Raw genomic sequence first — 23267 nt, forward strand, 5'->3', positions numbered from 1 at the left:
ATTGACAGTACCTGTAAGAAATTGGAGTTACTTTTGTATCTGTTTGTGATCCTTTAACTGTTAGAGGGTTTTGTAATGCCAGATGCTGGGCAGGGTGCATCTGCCTGTTGTGCTCCTTCCTTCTACTGGCTTTTCTTTCTCTCTCTTTTAAAATTTCCTCTTTGCTGCCTCTGTTCTGCAGCAGAGAGAGGGTAAGAGTGCCCAGTGCTCCTAGTTACCCTTCCTTCTAATACAACAAGAGGAGACCATCCAATACAAATGAAAGACAATGGGCATGATCCAACTCCAGTTGTAAATCAATGGGAGCTTTGCTGTTGACTTTACTGGGGGGAGAGATCAAACCACGTGAAGTTTGAAATAGATGAAAGAGAGTTTTTATTACATAATGCATAATTAAATCTTGGGACTTGTTGCCATAGAACGTCACTGAGTTAGAAAAACTTTCTCTTCATCGTTTAGTTTCTATTTACTTTTTAAATTCAGTTTGGATTCAAATCGTGTCTGTGATTTGAGTGTACCCAGAGTTTCAGAACTGTTTTATAATGTTTTCTTTGTAAAGCTTTTCAGCTCGCCTTTAGGGAGTTTGAAAGGAATGCAGTGGAGCGATAGGAAGTTAATTCAAATCAGCGATAATACATGTAACACAGAATGGGAAAGAGATTAGAAGAGTGATATGTTACATACGTTAGCCTTATGCTGAGTGAATGAGGTGTCTTACAGTTTGGTTTACATTACAGAGTTCAGGCAACATAGCCACCTTGTATCAGCCTATGTCAGTGTCTACACTACAGCCATGCTCCCACTGATGTAAGTGCCCTACTACGCCAGCATAATAATTGCACCTCCACAAGAGGTGCAGGGCTTATGTCCTTGTGGCAAAAGTGAGGCTGTGTAGTCACTAGGTTTCTTATATGAACTATTGACCCTCTTGTCAATTTCAGGGCCAGGGAGCCATGAAATTGACAAGAAAGCTGGCTCCCCTGGCAAACTGCTGCCAGGTCTCCACCCTAAGATGGGCTGCCCCACCCAAGCTTCTGGTTTGGGCTGCTGTTCAGGCTTCCCCCTGGAGCTCTGCTGCCCCATGAGGGCCCTGGAACTCCAGATGCAGACTGAAGGCAAGAAGCTCCTCACCAGTGGGAGCTGTGCAGATCTGAGACCCCATCTCAGCCCCTCCCTTCCTTCCCAATTGCCCCTTTCCAGTGAATGGCAGTGCCCCGGTGAGGATGCACACCACCAGTGGAAGCAGGCTAGTGTGGGTATTGGAGTAATTGCTTCAGTGGCTGTAAACCAGCTCTAATTGCTGAACCTTGACCTGCTTATGTTGTGTACTTGAAGATAGTTTCAGAAGATAATTAAGATAAAGGGACTATTCATTTACTTCATCTGATGACTTTTACTAAAGGCTTGACTTAGCATTCTGTTTCTTTCATCCAAAAATAGCAGTGTTCTCAAGGGCTCCAGTCCTGCATTGTGATCCATGTCAGCAGTTGGCAGCACCCTGGGTATTTCAGCAATCTGCCCACGCAGGTCACTATGCAGGACTGAGACTAAGATGTTTATATTGTAGTCATTTGAAAATAAACTTGGTGACATGTCGCTGTGGGAAATCATTTAACTGTGTAGTCCTCAAGAAACTTCAAGATTAATCATTGACGTTGTTTTCACACTCCCAGTCCTGTTCACATTAAAGTCAGCGAGGACAGAAGGGACATCTTTAGGCTACGTCTACACGAGAATCATCTGTCGTCAGAAGAGATTTCCCGGCAAAACTTCTGTTGACAGATTGTGTCTGCACATAAAAGCAGGTGGAAAGGGCAATCTGCTCTATAAACAGAGAGCAGCCAGACTGCCTGGCCCTCTCTCGACAGAATGGCAGACTGGAAGCTCTGCAAACAGGGCTGCCCGGTAAACCAAAAGCCCTGTCTGTCAACAAAAGGCCCCAGAGCATCTACACGGCTGTTTTGCCAATGGAACATTGTTGAGAGGGGTGTTATACCTGAATGGGGAAAGGTGTAACGCTGCCGGCAGTTGTTGAGTTTTGTCAACAAAGCACATTTTGCATGTAGACACTCCACGGGTTTTTTCTGACAACATAGTTGTGCTGGAAAAACCCTGCTGTGTAGACGTAGCCTTAGCGTATAGGGAATGTATTCAAGAAAGCATTTAGTGCGTATCCTGTTGAAGTTCCTGGAACTGGGGCCTGAGAATAGGATGCTTCAGCTTTGACGTGGAGTCTTAGATGTACTTCTGAGTCAGGATGTAAGTGATTTTGGGCCAGACTGATTCCATTGCAGTAGATGAAACTGAACTCTGCAGGGCCATTCTTATAAACAACACATAAGCAGGTTTTGAAGCCGTTCTTGATTTAGTACTATTTCAGGAACCAAGTTATCTGGTTTTAGTTTTCTGCATTCTCTCTTCCTGTAACTGGATGGAATGGAGAGTGCCCTGTAAGTTTATAACCACCTTAGACAGGTACAAAATCAGTGGAATGAAAACAAGAGCACATGAGGAGAGGGGAATGCTCTTGTGTTGCATCCCAGTTTTTCCCAACCCTGTGTCTTTATGTTGCCTCAAGGAACTTGCAGTAGACATGGACCCCTCTTATTACTCATTAAAGTAGTAATACCGGTCACACCTCTCTTGTCGGGCACCCTCTGGACCTGATTGGTGCCAGCTGAGAGAATTTGCCTGACAACAGGAGGTCAGAATTTTCTAGCACATTACCAACACTTCCACTGCTCCCTGGGCTCTTGGAAGACTTTAGGGCAGCGGTTCCCAAACTTTTCGGCATCATGCCCCACTTTTGATTTTTTGAGAAACCTTAACGCCCCCTCCCCCCCTTCTTGACCATCATCCAACCCTCCTCTTAAAAAAATCAATTCATAATTTAAAATAAACACAAAATGTTATTTAAAATTAAAAATAAGCACAAATAGTTTTTCTTGGCCCCTTGCAGGTGCCTGGTGCAGCCCCAGCTGGCCAGCTACCTGAGCCCCAAGCCAGCTGCCAGAGCTGACCACAACAGCCGCCTACCCACTTGAGACCTGCGCTGCCAGAGCCACTCTCCTGAGCCTTGCACCACTGGGGCCGGCTACCCACCCGCCCGCCACCTCTCCACTGGCTGCCTGAGCCCCATGCTGCTGGGACCAGCTGCCTGCCCCAGCCACGGGACAGCTGCCCAAGCTGTCCACCTAAGCCCCATGCTGCTAGGGCCAGCAGCCTGGCTGCCATCCAGGGCCAGCCACCACCTCAAGCCGCCTGAACCCTGCGATGCCGCTGCCAGCTGCCCGAGCTGCCCATCCAAGCCCCTTGCTGCCAGAGCCAGCCGTCCACCTGTCATCCCAAGCCACCCGAGCCCCATGCTGCCGGGGCCAGCCACCAGCCCAAGCCACCTGAACCCTGTGATGCCGGGGCCAGCTGCCCAAGTACTGCAGTTCCCACAAGCCAGCCAGCCGCCTGAGCCCCGCAAACCCCGTGAGCTGCCCACACAAGCCGCTCCCATCCCACAAAGCCAGGCACCACCAGCCCCTGCTCTTACCTCATCCCCCTCACCCGAGCCAGGCATCCCCAGCCTCCCATCTAATCCCATCCTCCTCCTAACCCCCCACAACCCACACTCTCTCACCTTTGCAGGAGGCAGCTAGCTCCACATGGGTCTTTGCCGAGTGCCTACTTTTTAAAGCGGCTGCACCAGGTCACCCGTGTAAAATGGCAGGGGCTGAGAGCCGAAAGCAAAGGCCAGCTCTTTCTTCAGGTGGGGGGGATGATGGGGGGGGGACTGGGTTGCCTCATGGCTCCCCCCCAGAATTTCTTCATGCACCCCGGTTTGGGAAACCATGCTGTAGGAGTAAATTACAGCTAAATAACCGTCCAGAGCACTGAGAGCCAGGACTGGTGGCTGTGAAGAAAGTTTATGGGAACATGGGAAACTTGTTCACATCCATGATAAATGAAAATCCAGCTAACTAAAATCATGCTGGATTATGGACTTTACTGGGTGAGACAGTTCCAGATTAGAGAGGTTCAACCCGTAATATGGAAAGGGTGATCTCTGTTAGTTACTGTGCTGCTCTGTAACTCCAGTTTCACGTATCAGTGAGAGTTTCCAAGAATGTTTGTGACCATTTGAAAATTCTTGGATGTCTGCTTGTATTTCATAGAGCCTTCCCTTTCAGATATAAAATGAAGCCTTCTTCCCCTTCACGTGCCCCCTCCAAAAAAAAAAACCCCTCAGAAATGCTTAGGTATATTGTCACAATGATTATTGCATGATTTTGGTAGATTTTTTTTTCCCCCTCATCTGCACAATTTTTAGGGTTTTCTTAGACAGTACTTTCTGAATGACTGAACTTTTTATAGAAGCAGTGAGAGGTTTCTGTATTCCATGCAGATCAAAAAGTGGCTGAAGTTGGGTTTTCTTTTTTGTTTGTTTGTTTTTTTTTAAGAAAAGGAAAAACAAGCTGACTTCCAGCCATTGTGCAGTGTATGGTATGTAACTTCTGAATCTCCAGAGCTAGGATGTCTGAACTTTTTTAATTAAGAAAGCTAGAAATGATGCTGAGATGTCTTTGTATTTTCTGGGAATTATTGTGTAACTCCTCTGAATACCCCATTTAGAGTGGAATGGAGAAGAAAGAATTAAATAACTCCTGTCAAAGAGAGCAATTTTTTAATTGTCTAGCTATCTTGCTAGAGATGTCTGTTAACAGAGGTGTCACACCTTCTATTAGGAGCCTCACATGAGTGCTTTGAAAAGATTGGTATAATTTACACTTTTTATTTGATAGACTACAGTTAAAAGTTTCTTTAACTTCACTGACAGGACTGAATCTTGTATCAGAAATGCTGGAAGATATGGTGATGAGATATGTAATAATTTCTTAGAAGAATCTTGTGATCTCTTGATATTTTTAGGACATGATTCTAGTATTCTTTTTCATGTTGAATAGCATCTTCAGGAATGAATTCATGCTTAATGCTGAGTTGGGATAATTTGCTAACTTGTATGAGTAAGGGGGGCACCTTTGAATGTGACAGTTATGGAATTTGATTTTTTTAAATGTATCCTTGACCTTCACATGCATATTGAAACTGATGCAGGAAGAAAAAAGATCAGGGAAGCCTTTTCATTCACACAAGAACTTGAAGCTAAACAAATTCACACTAGAAATATGCCCCATATTTTTAACAGTGGGGGATAAACAATTTCCTAAGGATAAGGAGGAGTCTCCATTTCTTGAAGTATTTTTAAGTCAAGATGGGATGTCTTTCTAAAAGATGCGGTAAACTCTTTCAGATGCGACAGCCCTGGGACCAGGAGGTTGCTGGATATTCAAATATTCTGGATAACAAAGAGGTTTACCTAGTAATGTGTAATACTAAAGAAAAACAATATTAGATATTAAGAAACAAACAAAAATGTATTCAGTGTACTTTATTTACCAATAACAATAGTATTGAGCACTGTAAACTTACACTGTATTTGCTGTATTTATTTGTATTTACTTTGATTATACTGTACTTATAGAAAACATAACTAAAATTTACTTATGATTAAAATGCTGGAAATGAAAGAGTTTCCTATATGTATTATCACTGAAACGAAGTTATGGACTCTATACAGATGCTATGGAGAAAGTGAATATATGGATATCTATGAATATGAAAGTGAATATCTATGGATGCTGTGGAGAAAGTAAATATAGAAAAATTATTTACCTTTTCCCATAATGCAAGAACTAGGGGACACCAAATGAAATTGATGGGTAGTAGGTTCAAAACTAATAAAAGGAAATTTTTCTTCACACAGCGCACAGTCAACCTGTGGAACTCCTTGCTGGAGGAGGCTGTGAAGGCCAGGACTCTATTAGGGTTTAAAAAAGAGCTCGATAAATTTTTGCAGGTTAGGTCCATAAATGGCTATTAGCCAGGGGTAAAGTATGGTGCCCTAGCCTTCAGTACAAGGGCAGGAGATGGATGGCAGGAGATAAATCACTTGATCATTGTCTTCTGTTCTCCTTCTCTGGGGCACCTGGCATTGGCCACTGTCGGCAGACGGGATACTGGGCTGGATGGACCTTTGGTCTGACCCAGTATGGCCATTCTTATGTTCTTATGCTATTGGTGAAGTTACGTGCCTTATGTAGTTGCAGGAGGCCGGACTGGACAAGTTTAATAAGACCTTCAGCTTTTACAATATATGGATAATTATGATCCCAGTTATCCAAACTTCCAACTGTGGGTTTTACTGGACAATCAAATTGATCAAAAGTAAGGTTGGAAGATTACAAAATGGAGATAACTGCAGGTTGCAACTCTCAGATACATGTCTCTCTCATCCGGCACCATCTATGGTCATGGTTGTTTGAGGATGAGAGAGAGTACTGGGCTGGGGTTGGGGCCAGTACAAGAGCCACCTGGCTGCCCCACAGCAGCTGCAGGACGTGGGCTGGAGCCCAGGCTGGAGCTGAAGTCCCGGGGAGGGGAGGCTGGGGCTGCAGCTTCCCCGTGAGTGCAGGGCTGTCTGGCACCAGAAGCACTGGATCTACCCTGGGGCAGCAGATTCTCTTGTTTGGGACCGCTTGGGTCCTGACCATGCTGGACAAGGGAGGTGCAACCTGTAGTTGGAAGCTTGACCTATTGTTAAGGTTGGTTGATACTTCCTGTTGCAAGACCCATTTTCACTTGTTTATAATTTTGCGACACTGCAATTGTTCATTTTGAAATGGCCCTTGTGAGAAGTCTGTCTGAAGAGGAACTTGTTAGAACGTTTTTATCCAAAACACTTGTTTTGTTTCTGAGAACAAGGCTAAGGGAAATGCCTTATTTTGCTTATTAAAAAAAAAACAAAACCCGTGGATGTCCTTTTCTCTGAAAAGCTCAAGTTGCCGCCATGCTTTAGAGCAAGGACTCTAAATTTGCAGGAGGTTGATCTTTGTGACAGGGATATGCCTTGTGCTAAAACCGTCCAAATCTAAGTTATGAGCTTTTGAAAAATCGCAGTTCACACGCACGCTGTCAAGATATGCTGGAGTGTTACAGCTAATATCTTGGAAGATTCTGTACTTGCTGAGTGTGCTTGGTCCTCTCCCAGCTTCTAGTGTTGACCAGACTCTGTATGTACCAGCCCACCTCCCCACCATCCCCTCTGAGAGTAATGGACTATGGTCCAGCCAAAACTGTACTCCCCTTGTAATGGCTGATCCAGATCAGGGTGGAGCTGGACACAGGATGAAGCCCATCTCTCCTGTGCTCTCAGTGATACTTAACTGCTGCTGGCACCCAGGTAGTGTGGAGGAGGGAGCTGTCTGATTCAAATGAAGAAGAAACAAAAAAAAACCAGCCTGGGGGAAGAAAACACGTAGATTGGGACAAGGAGATTGTTGGAACTCGGAGCTGGAGATTAGGGGAGTTGAATCTGTGAGGTAAATTAATTCTGGTATCACCTACCATTTGAGTGCTTGACTTTGCTAGCATAATAACTTTTTTTTAATGAAGGTTTTGGGGTGTAATTTGAAATTATTGTCTAGTACCCTTAGATGTGCCACTGTATGGACGACAAATGAATAGTCTTTATTTTGGCACTCAGTAGTCAATTCCCAACTAAGGACTGCAGTATGTGACTCAGGCTATGTGTAGACTGCACGTGCTATTTTGGGTTACAGACATATCCCGAAATAGCAACCCTGTGGCTTTGCCCCATGCTCAGAATAGCACAGCTATTTCAAGCATGGTATTCCGATTCTGCTACCCTGCGTCATGAGATGGGTAATGGAACCTTCAAAATAGACCTTTATTTTGAACTTCAGTATCATTTGGACATCACCAAATTCAGAATAAAGTATTTCAAAATAATTGGGCAATTTGCACGACTCAAATTGCATAAATTATTTCAAGATAGACATGCAGTTTAGACATAGCCTCAGTGACTTCTGTGGGGTTATGGATTTTAGTTAACAATAGACTTTGAAGCTAGTGAGGCAGATTCTCAGCTGGTGTACTTTGTCAGAGGTTTGCTTAAGTAAGTGGCAGTTGACTCATCAGCTGAGGATCTGCCCTTATGTTTGCGAGAGCCATGTATTTGTTTTCAAATCACACTGGAGTCCTAGATTTATCTGAAGTTACTTGGTTTTTATTTAAACAAATAAAAATAACTTAACTGCCTCAACTGACATGCTTGTTGGAGGTGATGAAGCAAAAATTCACTTAATATGTTGAGATTTAAATGGTTTTATACAGATAATTATAGTCTTGCTGCTACCGGGTAACAAAACTGAACAGAATAATTTGCAGTGGACACTCATATTGAAACCATGTATGCTCCTGAATATTAAAGGATCCTAAAAGACTACTGGGCATGCAGTTAAGAATTTCGTTTTCTCAGCTGCATAGTTCATGCTGTTAATACTATCTCTTTTTAATTTCAGAACAATAAATCTAAACAATAATTTACTGCAACAAGTGCTAGAAAGAAAACATGAAGTACTATGTATCTTGACAGAAAAGATAGTAACAACGCAAAAGTGTGTCGTGTCTGAACATATTCAGACAGAAGAAAAATTTGGTGGTGTGGTGGGATTCAGCACAAAAATTGTAAAGGTAAAAAGAAAAACAAAGAACCCTCCAACCATGCAGCTCGCACAAGCATTTCTTCAGCATTATTAGATTTCTTCAGAACCTCTGTTATCATATTAAAAATCACGAACTGAAGAAGGTTGTACTACTTTTCGTCATGATTTTGGACAACCAGTACTATAATTGACCTTATCATGCCCATGATTTAATAATTAGCCTAATAGACGTGTTCCTTCTCTAACTGCTAGAACTAAGCCTATAACTATTCAATGAGCAAGTTATCCCCTTAATTTAGCCGCTTTTCTCAAAGAATGTTCAGAGACCCGATCAATTTCTTCATATGTATAGTCATTTTCTAATGTATTTGGCAATTTTTGTCAATATTTTAAACTGTATCCATTGCAAATAGTCCTCCACACGTATTCAATACATCAGTTTGATTCTGATGGATCAGTAGAGTTCCCAAGTTGGATGAGAGTCCAAGCTCTTGTGGTGTGAATCTGGAACCTGTTTTCCATGAATGCTCTTGACATGTGATTGGGATTTGTGACCATTCATGCCCATAACATAAGATCACACAAATATTAAAAGAAACTGCACATTGAAGTGCTACGAGCACAGCTGAAGCCAGTGCATTTAAAAATGTGACACTGGAAATTTACCACTAATGTCTTCTAAGAGCCAGAAACACTGGGTCAGACCAAAGGTCCATGTAGCCCAGTATCCTGTCTTCCGGCAGCGGCAGCGGCCAGAGGGAGTGGACAGAACAGGTCATCATCAGCTGATCCCTCCTGTCACCCATTCCCAGATCCAACAAACGAAGGCTCGAGATGCCCTTCCTGCCCATCCAAATCTAATAGGTGGTGTTACACTGAAATTCCTTTTGTGTGCAAGCTGCTCTGCGGTTGACTCAAATAAACAGCAATGAATGTGTCCCTCAGGTTTCCGTGAGCGAGAATGGGAATGTAAGGAAAGATTCTAATGTGGTGTTAGAGATCCCTGCTCCCACCACCATTGCCTGTGGGGTAACTGAACTGTACATAAAGCGTGATGGTCAGTTTGGTAAGTATGATGCCTACTTTCTTTTCATGTAGCTCTGATACGGACAGGAGCTCCTTTCTAAGTAAAGCCTTTCATTCACATTCAGGCTTACAGCTCCTGGGTCTTCATTGCCCTGCATCTTGCATAACTATTTATATCAGTGCAAAGAGTGAGAATGCTGATACTTTTGATTTAGTAGCATGTTATACACTCTTCACACCTCACTTTTCACTCATATAAATAACTACATGAGATGCAGGTCAGTTAGCTCCAGAATATGTTACAGTCAGTCAAAGTATTGCCTGTTGGTATAACATTCTATTAGAAAAAAAATAATGAAGAAATAAAGTGTGAGGCTGGTCATTCGTGAACGTTTCCAACTTACATTCAGGTTGGCTCAGAAAAATTATTTTAGAAGTGTCCTTGCCATGGTTGTCTCTTGGTCACTCCAGATCCCACTTGCTTAGATGACAAGTAAAAGCACTTTGTGGTTGAGGGTTTCACTTTGGCTTGCTGGGTTTGTTATTTGATAACTCCCTGCTTTGGGCATTCCATCTAGACTCGTCCTCCTTGTGGATTGTTGTTAGAAATCCCAGGTCCACGTGAGATGACTGAGGATAATGTGCCAGAAGAAAAGAAGCTGCGTTGAGGTGTGCAGGGCAGTCGGTTAGAACTAAACTCAAGTGCACCCAAGATGAACTGCAGAAGTCATTTAGATGCAATTGAGACGCAAACCTAGAATGCTTTTTATTTGGGTCTGTTACAGGTGGTGATGGCCAGCTGGACTCTAAACTGACTTTTGAATCTCCTCATGAGCTTGTAGGGCTGGCAGCAATTTAAAAATATTGTTTGTAAACAAAAAGTATTTGACCTAAAGCAGTGGAGACTTGAACCAGAAAATTCCCCTGATGCCATGCGTTTTATAGTTACTTTTCAGGCACCAGCTACATTTCCAAGTTAACTCCACTGTTTGCTGAATCAGATGCTAATAAGGCATTAGGCTAATGATGTGTATTAAACATTATTTAGTAAGAGTTTGTAGCTGGGAATCTTTCCAGGGCATAGCCTGTGTTCTGGCAGCTGGTTAGCATGTGCCTAGCCTCATGTTGTCTCTGTCTTCATTGCTGCCTGACCCTATTTTCATTTTAATTATATAGTTTTTCAGTCTTCACAAACACCATATGTCTCAAGTTGCCTTTATTTGTTGGGCCTCATAAACAACATATGTCTAGAGTTTTTTTTTTTTATATATTTTTTTTAATTTATCCCTCCCCTTCTTTTCTGTGGGCTGGGAAATGAGTGCAATTAATAGCAGAGTAAGATACTCTTCAGCAAGAGTAAGAGTGGACCTTAGATTGCAAGATCTTTTGGCAGGAATTAAGCACCTTGTTAGAAATATGAGAATTGCCATTCTGGGTAAGACCAGTGTCCCTCTACTCCAGTGTTCCACCTTGGACAATGCCCAATATCAGCTGTTCCAGAGGAAGATTGAAGGAGCCCCATAATGGATAATTCTGGAATAACCACTATATGAGTTTTTGTTTTGTTTTGGTTTTTTTTTCCTCACTCCTGTTCATGGTTGGCTTATGGTCTAAGGCACAAGAGTTTATAACCCATATGGATAGCCAGATATAGATATAAAGTATATCCTCTCTAATATGACTATGGAGGACCTGAGCTATAAAAATGACTCTTCCTTTTCTGAATCCTTCTGAACCCTTTATCACGGTGATTTTTTGAGTCTTTTGTTCCATGGGTTAGTTATGCACTGGATATAAAAATATTCCCCTTTGAAGGGTTTAATGTTTTCCCTTTTACTTTCATTAGGTCCCGCTGTTATTGTATGAGAGAGGATAAATAGAAGCACCTGGCTGATTTGCTTTGTACCATTCATTGTTTTGTGTCTCTTTGACAAGTCTTGTTTTCAGTCTCTCTGTCTCTCATCATTTTCATTACCTATCTCTGGATCGCTTGTGTTTCTACCCAGGTGTTTGAGATAAGGTGACAAGCACTGATCACCACGCTCTAGGAGAGGATGCACCATTGTTTTTTTTGTATAATGGCACTATGATACTTTGCCTTTCTAATCCTCCAGTCTGTCCCCACCCCCTCTGTAGGTTATGCAGACTTAATGTGCTATAGAAATAATGAACAGTAGTAACAGTACACGCCTTCATAGGGTTGTATTTGCTTTTGAATCAAACTCTGTTACGAGATTTGACTGTTGTGACTTCCTTACTTGCTGTCCTATGGTGCTGCATGTCTGTATATCAGTCACTGGCCTCATTCTCCTAGAAAAGTCAGCTTTTTTTTTTAATGATATCGTCTCTCTTCAGGGGTGTGTGTAAATCATGTTAACAGTAATGGAAGTAACTCGCACATTGCGACAAGACTATACTTCTTAGATGGTAATGCCTTGACCATTGCCCTTGCTGAGAAATGCTTTTATTTGTTTTCATCTCTTTCTGCTCCTCTATAACTTGCTTTCCTCTGTAAGATGTTTTTCAGATGACAGCGGCTTTGAGTGGGTGCTTTTATCCCTCTTTCTTGTAGCAGTGATTTCGTTTCTTCCTTGCCCTGTGAAATGTTTCTTTCCTTTTGGACTTTCTTCTCCTTTTTCATGTATTATTTTAAGATTAACTTCCGTTTCTTTTAGTCTATGTACCCATTCTTTGCTACGGAATGCCATGGATAGGCTACGGTCTGGAATTTTCTTTTTTGGGCCATTTAACTTTGTTGTAACATAAAGGGCCTTGGATTATTTAATATATATTACTTTTTTGGTCATGGTCTAGTGCAGTGTTGACCAGCTGGTTGGAGATGAAGAGCCAAAATAGTGATGGATTGCATGCAAAGAACCAAGTCTTATAGATCAGTATATATAATACATGGCTCAATGCCCTCTCCCTCTTCTAGAGCCAGGCACCCCCAGACCACTCCCCAGCTCTAAATGAATGCCCTTTCCCTCCCCAAGAGCCAGGTACCCTCCCGCCTACTCTAATTCGATGCTGGTGACTCACTGGAGCTGCTGGCACCATGCACTTCTCCCAGCAAGTGGTGGGGTAGGCGGGTGGGCGCGTGGAGCAGCGACAGCATTCCCAGCATGTGGCTCTGAGGAGCAGCTGCATTTAATTGCTCAAAGAGCCACAGGTTGACCACCCCTTGTCTGATGGTCTGTGCATGAGTCTGGAGGCTACAGACTTGTACATCCTAATCCTGACTCTGGCAGGGCCTCCCTTTGGGCCCCTAATCTCTGCCTTGGTTTCCCTGTCTGTAAAATGAAACTTGGCTGGTTCACAGGGTAGTTACCATTTGTGAACACATGCAAACCTGAACAGCGTTGGGTAGTTAGTAATCTGTTACTAGCAATGGTCTTGTGTATAAGGAGCCCGATTATGACCTAAGAATTGAATGGAGAAGGGATCCTTGGCATACACGTATGTTCCTTTTCCTTCACCAAAGAATGGATTGATGCCTTCTGTGGCACTATTCCATTCTCCTTTCCAGTACCCCACCCAGAAATCTGGGGACAGGGGAGCGGCAGCCCCACATGGGATAGAACAGAAGGATACGCGTTATCCCATCACAGGCCTGTACACAGGAATTTCTCGGGCGGGTGTCCGCACGTGTTTTTGTACATATGGACTTTCTCCCACCATGCTCAGCTTGTCAGCTGGCCCTGCCCCACCAGCCGCTTTTGCTCCCCTCCAGAGCCCTCCACCCTGCTCATGCTGAACCCCCACGCTGCAATGCTGCAGCCTCCCCAAACACCCCATCCCTGCTCAGCCCGAACGCCTCCCACTCCCTGCTTGTGCCAAAACGACCCCCATTAGGACGGGAGGCAGGGGTGGAGCACCATGTGGAGTGGCATAGGGGTGAGGGAGGCTGCAGGGAGGTGATCCCCTGTGGCGGCTGCTGCCATCTGCCATCCTCTGCCCCAAGTAATCCCTGGCCAGGCTGGTCGGGGAGGGGGCCAGGTTGGGGGCAGAGCAGGGAAAGGGAGGAGCAGCCCATGGAAGGGGTGCATTCACTGCTCTTGTTCCCCCCGTGTGCAGGCCTGCATCATGAATCCATAGAGACTAGACAGGAAACATAATGCAGATTGCAGCTGTATTTCCTTTCAATCAGTCTCTTCTGCACTGTGGATGTCTCCCTTGAAGTGCAGTCCTGGAAACGTCCAAAGCCAGAGGAAAACCCTAGCAGTGTGAGACTAGGAGCCATGCAGCCACTGAACTGGCATGGACCTGGTCTCCGGCTGATGGTGCCCATGGAGTTTTTCTGCTCTGTAGCTCTTTCACATCAGTTTTCTGAAGGAAGGGGTGATCTGGGCCACTGTCTATAACGTAGTCCTGTGAGAAATATATAGATGCTTCTCTTGCAGATAGCATGCATGTTTTCGGTGTCCACAAGGAGCACTGTGGGTCTAATTTAGCAGATTACTGAACAGATTAGCAAATGAACCCACAAAATTTTGTCTCAAGTTTTGGCGTTAGTACCTGGCTCCATTTATATGAAGGCAGCTGTGGGTTCAGAACATGCAACAACTTAGAATGTACATTAATTCATGTGTCCAGTGACTGGGTTTTTTCTATATGCAAGAAATCAGATACATTGAAGCACACGTACTCAAAAAAGCTAATGTCTCCACTGAAAGAAGTAGTAGTATTTGATTCTGTACTCATGTGGTTTTTTTAATTATTCACTTGTTTCTAATTACAGAATTCTGCCTTCTAAATGAGCAAGAAGGAGGTTTTGAAAGGGAAGACACAGAAGGCTCCTCTTATCCATGTTCTTTACCGTTTAGAGACCCTTCCTTTCTATATCAGCCAGATGCTGTAGATAATGAAAGGCGCTCTGGAGACAGAAGCATCATTCCCAGCAATGTTTCCTTAAGTGTACTGAAACAAGGTATTACCAGAAATGCTTTATTTGATTACACTACAGACAGTTCAGTAAGAGAGAAGGAGGAAGTGTTCTTGCAAAATAGTGCAGTACCTAGAAATTATGCTGTCCTGTTTTAATAGCCACTAGAAATATCTTGGTAAATACTTGTTGGGGGGAGCAGTGGAAAAGAAGATGCACTCCTGAAAGGAGTAGGAGTGAATTGTGTATCTCTTAGGGGCATATTGTTACCATTTGTCATTAATGTAATCTTATGCCATTTTGATTTTGCATCATTTTTGTTATATCCCTGTTACAGTGCACAGGATTAATGGTGATTTATATTAGCATTGAAAAATGTCCACTGAGAATATTTGATGTGAAAACAAACTCTTAGCAAAGCTTCTCAGGAAAAGCTATTTGACATCTCCAGAAATACAAAGCTGTTTTTATCTTCCTGAGTTTATCTTTGAGTTTTGAGAACCCTGTAGGAAATCAAAGTTGAACACTAGAGCTAAACTCCAATCTGAAGCAAATGGCAGTGTGAAAGAGACATTGGTAAGTTGATGTAAGTGGTTAGGGAGTGGAAGGCTAGGGTTGTACTAAGAAAAACAGCAAATAAGAAGGGCTAAGATTATATAAAATAAAGGAGACGCCATCTTGATATTACCTTCTATCAGTTCCAACTCTAGTCATGCCTTAACATCCACTTCCACATGCTTAGGTGTAATTGCCTAGTTATGTCACCTCTGAATTTGGCCCCAAATTCACAGATTAGTTAATAAATTATCATGTCAAAATAGCCATTTCTAGTACTAGAAAGATTCTTATTCTTTAGCGTAGAACGGCTTAAAAGACATGAATTTATCTCTTTGTGGGGATAAAAAAAGTTTTGCAAAGGACTCTTGGTTGCACTGTTCTTAATATCTTCTTTGTGTTACTTAAAGAAACAAAATGCCAATTATTTATTTGATTAATCTACCCAATTTATTGAAATAGTTATAATAACTCTTAGTTGGAATGATTTGGGAGCAGGTGTTCCATCCACCCCCCTTTTCCCATTACACGTATAATTTGTATCATATGTAGAGACAGTACTTTATAGCAAAATTGTTTTTCAACATCTTAGAATTATGGCTGTGAAATACATACTTTAAAGATCACGTTTGTTTGACAAGCATGACGTAGTGATATGGCTTCAAAAGTAGTATCAGACGTTCTAAAGGATGAAGAAAATCCAGTCCTTAAAGTTCTGTTGTTCACTGGAACTCAGTGTTGGAATATTGATAATTTATTATTCATAAAATATCTTGGCTTAATGCCACATTACATTGCAGGAAAGTGAATCTAATGAACTGTAGTTGAGTTTGAAACTATATAGTGCAATAGAATAAATTTTATTTAAAACCTAAAGAGATCTTCTTGTAGCTAATTAAAACATGTTTTTAGTCAAAGGAGAAGGATGTGCAAATAATGTAACACCGATTGTGAATTATATGAGGACAAGAAGAAATACTGTTACTGTCTTAGTTTTTAATTCTAAGTACGAACAGTACAATCAACTCTAATTATTAATGACCTTTTACCATAACATAAAGCAGTTCAGGTATAAAATATTCTGGTTGAGAAGTCAGACTACCTAGTAGAGTTATATACTTTAAAAGTTAATGTTCTGTTGGGAATCATAAATAGCTTTCATGTGAAATACAGCATAAAATCTTAAAAGTGAATGTTGATTCCTGTGAACAGTATTTATTTTCTTAATTTGCAAAGTCATTAGTAAAACCCACCTGTAACCAACTGTGCCCTAACATTTCATTATGAATTCTAGAGATTAGTGATGTAATTATAGCATTTTAATTGCCTTTACTGGCATTTGTAAGAGAGACAAGTTTAACATTGTGTTTCTTCCTTGGAAAGATCTGTTGCTGTTAGAGAGACAATTCCAACCCTTTGCGAAGCTTCCAGATGACAAGCGAGAAGCTTTATATAAAATACTCTGTGAACTCTTGCATCATGAAGAAATGGTGAATGCACTGGAGGAGGTGGTAAGATGACAGAACTGTATTCGTGTTTTAAAAAAAAAAATAGAGCTAATGCATCCCTCTATTCAAACTTTTCTTTTTATGAGCACTTTAACAAGCTTTGTTGACTTCTGTGGGAGGTCTAGTTTAAGACATGAGAACCTAATAACTTGTATCTTTTTCTCTTTGCAGTTAGACAGTATTTGCTCAGGAGATGAGCCAGATTTTATGGAAGCGAAGGAGTTGAAACCTCCACAGCAGCAACATATAACCGACTTCTTACAGCTGGTTGGGTACAGTTTACAGCATAAGCTGTTGCAGAAAGACCAACTCCATTATAAGGGTCTCTTCTCAGCTGCTTACATCCTTATCAGTGCAGTGGCAGGTAAAATGGAGACAGCTGCAGCTATTTCCCTTCAAAACAACTTCTTAGTGTACAGCAGGCATTTTTAGTTTGTTGAGAAAGGGCAACATCCGGGTAGCTTGAGTCCATGCATTGATTTCTGTTTTGGTCTTATAGGGCAGGACCTGGGCAGAGGCGAAAACATTTTGAGATTCAGGTTAAGAATTAGGTTCATACCCCCTTTGCTGCATGTTTTACGAGTAAAACGCAACACTTCCTGGAAATAATTTGACTCGAAGCCAAGTATTTTCATTTAATGTTGTTAATGAATTACTGTTCTCATTGTTCATCCGAACCCTTCCTATCAATGTTTCAGCATTGCACCGTAGGCACCGAGCGTGTGGCTTATGTTGTTGAAATACAAACCATATTTTATCAAAAAAGTTGAACATGTAGATCTGTAATTAGGGGGTTATTATGCTGCCACAGAAAAGAGGAAATTAAACATAAATGTAACTGAATGCCACCCTCACAATGAAACTGTCACTACAAGATTAATTAAAAGCCACCTGCTAATGTCTTCCTTTTTCATAAAAAATCTTGATTCTGTTACGGCACATGTTGTGAGGAGGTAAAGTCTGCTATTGGGTAAATATGTAGCAGTGCACAGTGGAAGGTCCATTTACATGGCACTGTGCATTGTAGCAGAATCTGGAAGATAAGGGGCACTGTGAAAGCATGACCCACATGCAGAGATTCAAAAGAAATTGAACAAAACAGAGACCAGTGATGTACTGACACTACTCAGACTCTTGTTAAAAGTAATGCACAGCTAATCAGGTGTGTTCTGGCTCTGGACATAAGATCTAGAGCTGACATTCATGTATACCTGAAGCTGTTCCAAAAAGCTGCTTTGTTGCTGATTCCCTTTGGGAATGGTGTGATATCCATGCAGTGGTATTGATTATAGAGTCTGGGTCTGATATTAATTTTGGGGCAGGGACCTTGTCTTCTTCTAGGCCAAATCCGCTGTCCAGCACCCAGACTTAACACCAGGCCTGGCGCTTGGACAGGCAGGAGACCCAGGGAGAGAAATTCTCCCACCAAGGCTGGAAAGCTTTTGGCACCGTTCCAAAGACTTCCGTGGCCTCCTGGCTCCAGCACTCTGCCAGCTTGCTTGTGCCCTGTGCCCACTCTGCTGCTGCTCAGGGAGCTCACGCAGAAGGGGTCTCTGCAACACCTGGGAAGAGTGCACAATTAATGCAGCTCCTAGCATCCTTTTTTCTCTCCACATAGACTCGCTCACAGGCTTCGCGGCCAGAGGGAGCCAGTGTGATCATCTAATCTCGCCTGCACTTCACAGGCCAGATCATCTCACCCACCACTCCTGTAATAGCCTCTCTCTGAGTTACCGACGTCCCCATGATTTGAGAACTTGAAGCTACAGCGAATACCCCATTTACATTAGTTTAGTCCTGCAAGACCCTTGTGCTGCAGAGGAAGGCGGAAAACCCCCAGGGTCTCAGGCAATCTGACCTGAGGGAAAATTCCTTCCCGACCCCCAACATTTGGTAACAGTGTGCAGGCGTGGCTTGTTCAGATATAGTCCTACAGTCTCCCTTTTAGCAACCCGCCTGCTTCAGGGGTCATCGGAAAGTGACGCTGCTCCTTTTAACATCTCCTTCCACAGAACTGCCTGACTGCACCCTGGCTCTGCTGCGTGCATGCTGCGATATGCACGTTGTCTCTGCCCTGTGTTGTGTGGTGAGTACTTCAAAAGGGAGTGGGCTGCCGTGGAGTTCAGCGTGTTGGTGCTAGTGGCCGTGAGGAGGTTGCACCTCTCATGAGACAGAGGTGAGGTCAGGCTGTGTTGCAGATTACATCCCTAGGCATCGATTAAGCCTAGTCACCATTTAGTCAAGCGTGGTCAAATGGCAAACAGTACAGCTAGTTAAAACCCAAACTGGGTTTCTTCCTTCCAACACCTTGTGGCATGTAGGAAAATACATAAAATGTGAAGCAAGAGAAAAAAGGTCCTTTGGATTGGGTGTCAAAGGTTACGATTTTACTGTCCTCAGTGACTAATTAGACCATTTCATCAAGCAAAAACTTACAGTGGGTGTCAGAAGCCGACGCAGTAAGCATCTCTTTGGGCACACCATGTTATGTAAGCTGGGGTAAGTTTTGAGTGCAGAAGCACTGAGCCTGCTTATTACAAGACTTTGGCTACGTCTACACGTGCACCCAACTTCGAAATAGCTTATTTCGATGTTGCGACATCGAAATAGGCTATTTCGATGAATAACGTCTACACGTCCTCCAGGGCTGGCAACGTCGATGTTCAACTTCGACGTTGCTCAGCCCAACATCGAAATAGGCACAGCGAGGGAACGTCTACACGGCAAAGTAGCACACATCGAAATAAGGGAGCCAGGCACAGCTGCAGACAGGGTCACGGGGCGGACTCAACAGCAAGCCGCTCCCTTAAAGGGCCCCTCCCAGACACACTTTCATTAAACAGTGCAAGATACACAGAGCCAACAACTAGTTGCAGACCCTGTATATGCAGCACGGACCCCCAGCTGCAGCAGCAGCAGCCAGAAGCCCTGGGCTAAGGGCTGCTGCCCACGGTGACCACAGAGCCCCGCAAGGGCTGGAGAGAGAGTATCTCTCAACCCCCCAGCTGATGGCCGCCATGGAGGACCCCACTATTTCGATGTTGCGGGACGCGGATCGTCTACACGTCCCTACTTCGATGTTGAACGTCGAAGTAGGGCGCTATTCCCATCCGCTCATGGGGTTAGCGACTTCGACGTCTCGCCGCCTAACGTCGATTTCAACTTCGAAATAGCGCCCAACACGTGTAGACGTGACGGGCGCTATTTCGAAGTTACTGCCGCTACTTCGAAGTAGCGTGCATGTGTAGACGCAGCCTTTAAGTTAGAAGGGGGAGGGGCGGGGAGAGGGATGGGTGGTGGTGATGTAAGTTGCTCCAGGTTCAGTTGGGTTCAGAGACAAAACCTTGGGGGAACTGTAGGCGGGCTTGTCAAGAACCAGGAAGAGAACTGATAGTCACTTGGGGGGAAGAGAAGCTGAATGGGTGGCTTGGAAGCTGACTGACTGGAACTCTTACACTGTAGCCAGGTTTGGGAAGGAGTCAGAGGCCTGTGGAGGAAAGAGTTGGATAGGCTGGAGTGCTCGTGGCAGTGCTCCTCTCTGTCCCACTATACAACCATGCATGTTGGAAGCCTGAGCTTCTGAACTTCTTTGGAAGTCCTCTAGCCAGCCAAAACAGTCACAGTGCCTGCTTGTTTGCCGGATCGTAGGGTTACGCTGAGAGTGGCCAGGAAAGAGGACGAGGATTCCATCCTTTCTGTCTGTTGGTGCAGTGGCAGTCTCTGAAGGGCCCAGGGATAAGGCGAACATATGGAAATAGCAGCCCCCACAGCAAGGACCCGAGCAAAGGCTTTGCTCAGCTGCTTTGTGGGAAAGGGATTGTAGTTCAAGCATGGCTTCCTTTTAACACCAACCCCAACTCTGAGTGTTGGGGCAAAATGAGCACCTCAGCTGCTGGTGCCAATCTGAGGTACCGTGGGTTTGATTTGGTATTTGCCAAGCACCCGAAACTCCCAGGGAAGCCATCAGGAGCAGCATGGAGTTCACTCCTTTGAAAGCCACGTTCACATTGTCTCAAATTGGGCACCAGAAACTGGTGTATGCTTCTGAGAAGTGTGAGCTTAAGTCTCCATTCAGTCTGAGTGTACCATGCTTACTAATCTCTACCTGAATGTATCTTTGGCAGCCAGACACTATTTTCTTGTGTCTCTTGAACCTGAGGTGCCTGCCTGCCAGCCACCGCCGCCGCCACCACCACCACACACACACCATTTTATTTTAGCAAGTAAAGTTTTATGTCAGAAGCAGCACTCGGTAAAAATTGCTTTAACATCTCTTTCTGTTCACATCAATACAGCCTAAAGTCGCTGCAGCTGATGGCTCGTTGACACTGAGATATCCTGCCCTGGCACCTCTTGCTGACGAAGGAAGATTTCACATAGTGCAAAGGCTGTTCAACCTATCAAACATTAATCTCGAAATTATGGAGTCTTCAATTAAAGCCACAACCATGAAAGAACCTAGCTTTTCCCCACTCATTCTTTATATTGCATTGTATGGATTTTATACCTTAGGTGGTGGGACCATCCCAGGAAAAAAGGAAAGCCCAGAATAAATAGCTACACCAATATGAGCTGAATTTGCAGTGCTATAGAACCCTGCTTATTTGCACTCACATGCCAGGGAGACAACTGCAAATCACTGGATCTTGGAACCAAGTGGGTGAATAAGTGAACATGAAAAATACAGGGATATTGAATCCCAGAACATTCTTTGTTGATTTAGGAGCCTCATCCTGCAGCGGCTCCTCAGGTATTACTCAGGATCAGGCTTTTATTTTTATTTTGTCAGTAATAAATTAGAGATTTATGGCAATACTCCATGTCTTTCGTTTACATTCCTAACACTAATTACTCTACAGCATCATAGCTGATCACTGTTTGTACAAAGTAGCAAGTTTCAGCAGCATACCGTGTTTAAATTGCACCCTAAAATTCCCTTAAAAATGTAATGCTCCCTTTTGATATGTATGTATGTGCGTGCTTCACCCTGGTTCAAGCACTTGTTATACCCTTCTGACCTCTTTAGTGTGGTGGGTTTTAAATAAAAGTGTTTATTCTCAGTGCATTACTTTTGTCATCCTTGATCCTAATTGGGTTTGTTTCTCATTGTGAGAAGATGTCTGTGCTCTGTACAGGCTGAGTAATTTTAAGTGCTGGTTTTAAAGACGTCAGTGAGAAGACAGAGGATGAGGTAATGTACAGTATGTATTAGCTCATAAAATGAACAAGGGGAGCGCTGTGCAGGTGTGTTTGGACAGGAAGAATGGGTCAGTGGTTGAGTGCTAGCCTGGGAGTAAGGAGTAAGTGGTGTTCTCGTCTGTCTTCCCTGTGGAAGAAAGGGGACTGGGTAGGGATCGTTGAATTGCAGAGGTAAATGCGTGTCATGTAGGTGGTGTAGCAGAGAAGGATTTGGTTTCTTTGACCATGGGATTCTCTTTCGTCAACAGGGATTGCTGGGAAGAGATGGGATCCACCTAACAAAGAGAGGAAAGAGCATCTTTGCGGGCAGGCTTGCAAACCTAGTGAGTAGGGCTTTAAACTAGGTTCATGGGGGGACAGTGACACAAGCCCTGAGGTAAGTGGGGAAGGAGGATGGAACAATCAAGTAGGTTTCCTGGGTGAAGAGAGAAAGTGGGCCAATCAGCCACTTCTCTAAGATGCTTGTACACTACTGCCAGAAGCCTAGGGAACAAACTGGAAGAATTAGAGGCCCTGGCACAGTCAAAGTAGTATGAGGTGGTTGGAATGACGGAGACTGGGTGGGACGATTCGCATAACTGGAGCACGGTCATGGAAGGTTATAAACTGTTTAGGAAGGACAGACGGGAGAAAAGGAGGAGGAGCTGTGCTCTGGGTGAGGGAGCAGTACGATTGCTCAGAGCTCCAGTATAAGGAGAGAAAATCCAGTTGAGTGTCTTTGGGTTAAGCTTAGAGGTGGAAGTAGCAGAGCTGATGTTGTAGTTGCTGTCTGCTGTACACCACCAGATCAGGGAGATGAGGTAGATGATTTCTTCAGACAGCAAAGTGAAGCTTCCACATCACAGGCCCTGGTTCTCAGGGGAGACTTTAATCATCCAGACATTTGTTGGGAGACCAATACAGCAGCACACAGACAATCCAGGAAGTTTTTGGAGGATGTTGGGGATAACTTCTTGGTACAAGTGCTGAAGGAACCGACCAGGGGCCATGCACAGCTTGACCTGCTGCTCACAAACAGGGAAGAACTAGTAAGAGAGAGAGAAGGGGTGGAAACCTGGGCTGCAGCGGCCATGAGATTGTAGATTTCAGGATCCGGACAAAAGGAAGAAGGGTGAGTAGTAACATACAGGCACTTGATTTCAAAAGAGCAGACTTCGACTGCCTGAGAGAACTGATGAGCAGGATCCCTTGGGAAAGGAAGATGAAGGGGAAAAGAGTTCAGTAAGATTTCTTTAAAATACTGCCAGTTCTCTTGAAGGCACAGGAGCAAACCATCCTGCTGCATAGTAAGAAATGCAAACATAGTAGGCAGCCAGCTTGGCTTAACCGGGAAATCTTTAGTCAACTTAAACACAAAAAGGATGCCTACAAGGAGGAGTATAAACATACAGATGGAGCATGCTGGGGAGTATTCAGGAAAGCGAAAGCACAATGGGAACTGCAGCTGGCGAGGGATGTGAAGGGTAACAAGAAGGGTTTCTATAGGCATGTTAACATTAATCAGGGAAGGTGTGGGGCCATTAC

At 43.7% G+C, this 23267-nt stretch overlaps 1 protein-coding gene across 3 annotated transcripts in view; it reads left to right on the forward strand.

Annotated features, from left to right (window-relative positions):
* Positions 1-21603, forward strand: part of GSDME (gasdermin E) — a 42642-nt gene extending 21039 nt beyond the window's left edge. For 2 of the 3 annotated variants that reach the window (XM_074986165.1, XM_074986166.1), the window contains exons 4-10: positions 8430-8601; positions 9519-9639; positions 14338-14526; positions 16420-16547; positions 16716-16908; positions 18557-18630; positions 20840-21603. In XM_074986165.1, coding sequence (XP_074842266.1) covers positions 8430-8601; positions 9519-9639; positions 14338-14526; positions 16420-16547; positions 16716-16908; positions 18557-18630; positions 20840-21097 — 1135 coding nt within the window. In that variant the 3' untranslated portion in view covers positions 21098-21603. Of the gene's footprint in view, positions 1-8429; positions 8602-9518; positions 9640-14337; positions 14527-16419; positions 16548-16715; positions 16909-18556; positions 18721-20839 lie in introns of all 3 variants that reach the window. The other variant, XM_074986167.1, reaches the window with a different exon arrangement.
* The last annotated feature ends 1664 nt before the right edge of the window (positions 21604-23267 follow it).

Source organism: Carettochelys insculpta, chromosome 2 (assembly GCF_033958435.1).
Source record: "Carettochelys insculpta isolate YL-2023 chromosome 2, ASM3395843v1, whole genome shotgun sequence".
NCBI classification, from domain to species: Eukaryota; Metazoa; Chordata; order Testudines; family Carettochelyidae; genus Carettochelys; species Carettochelys insculpta.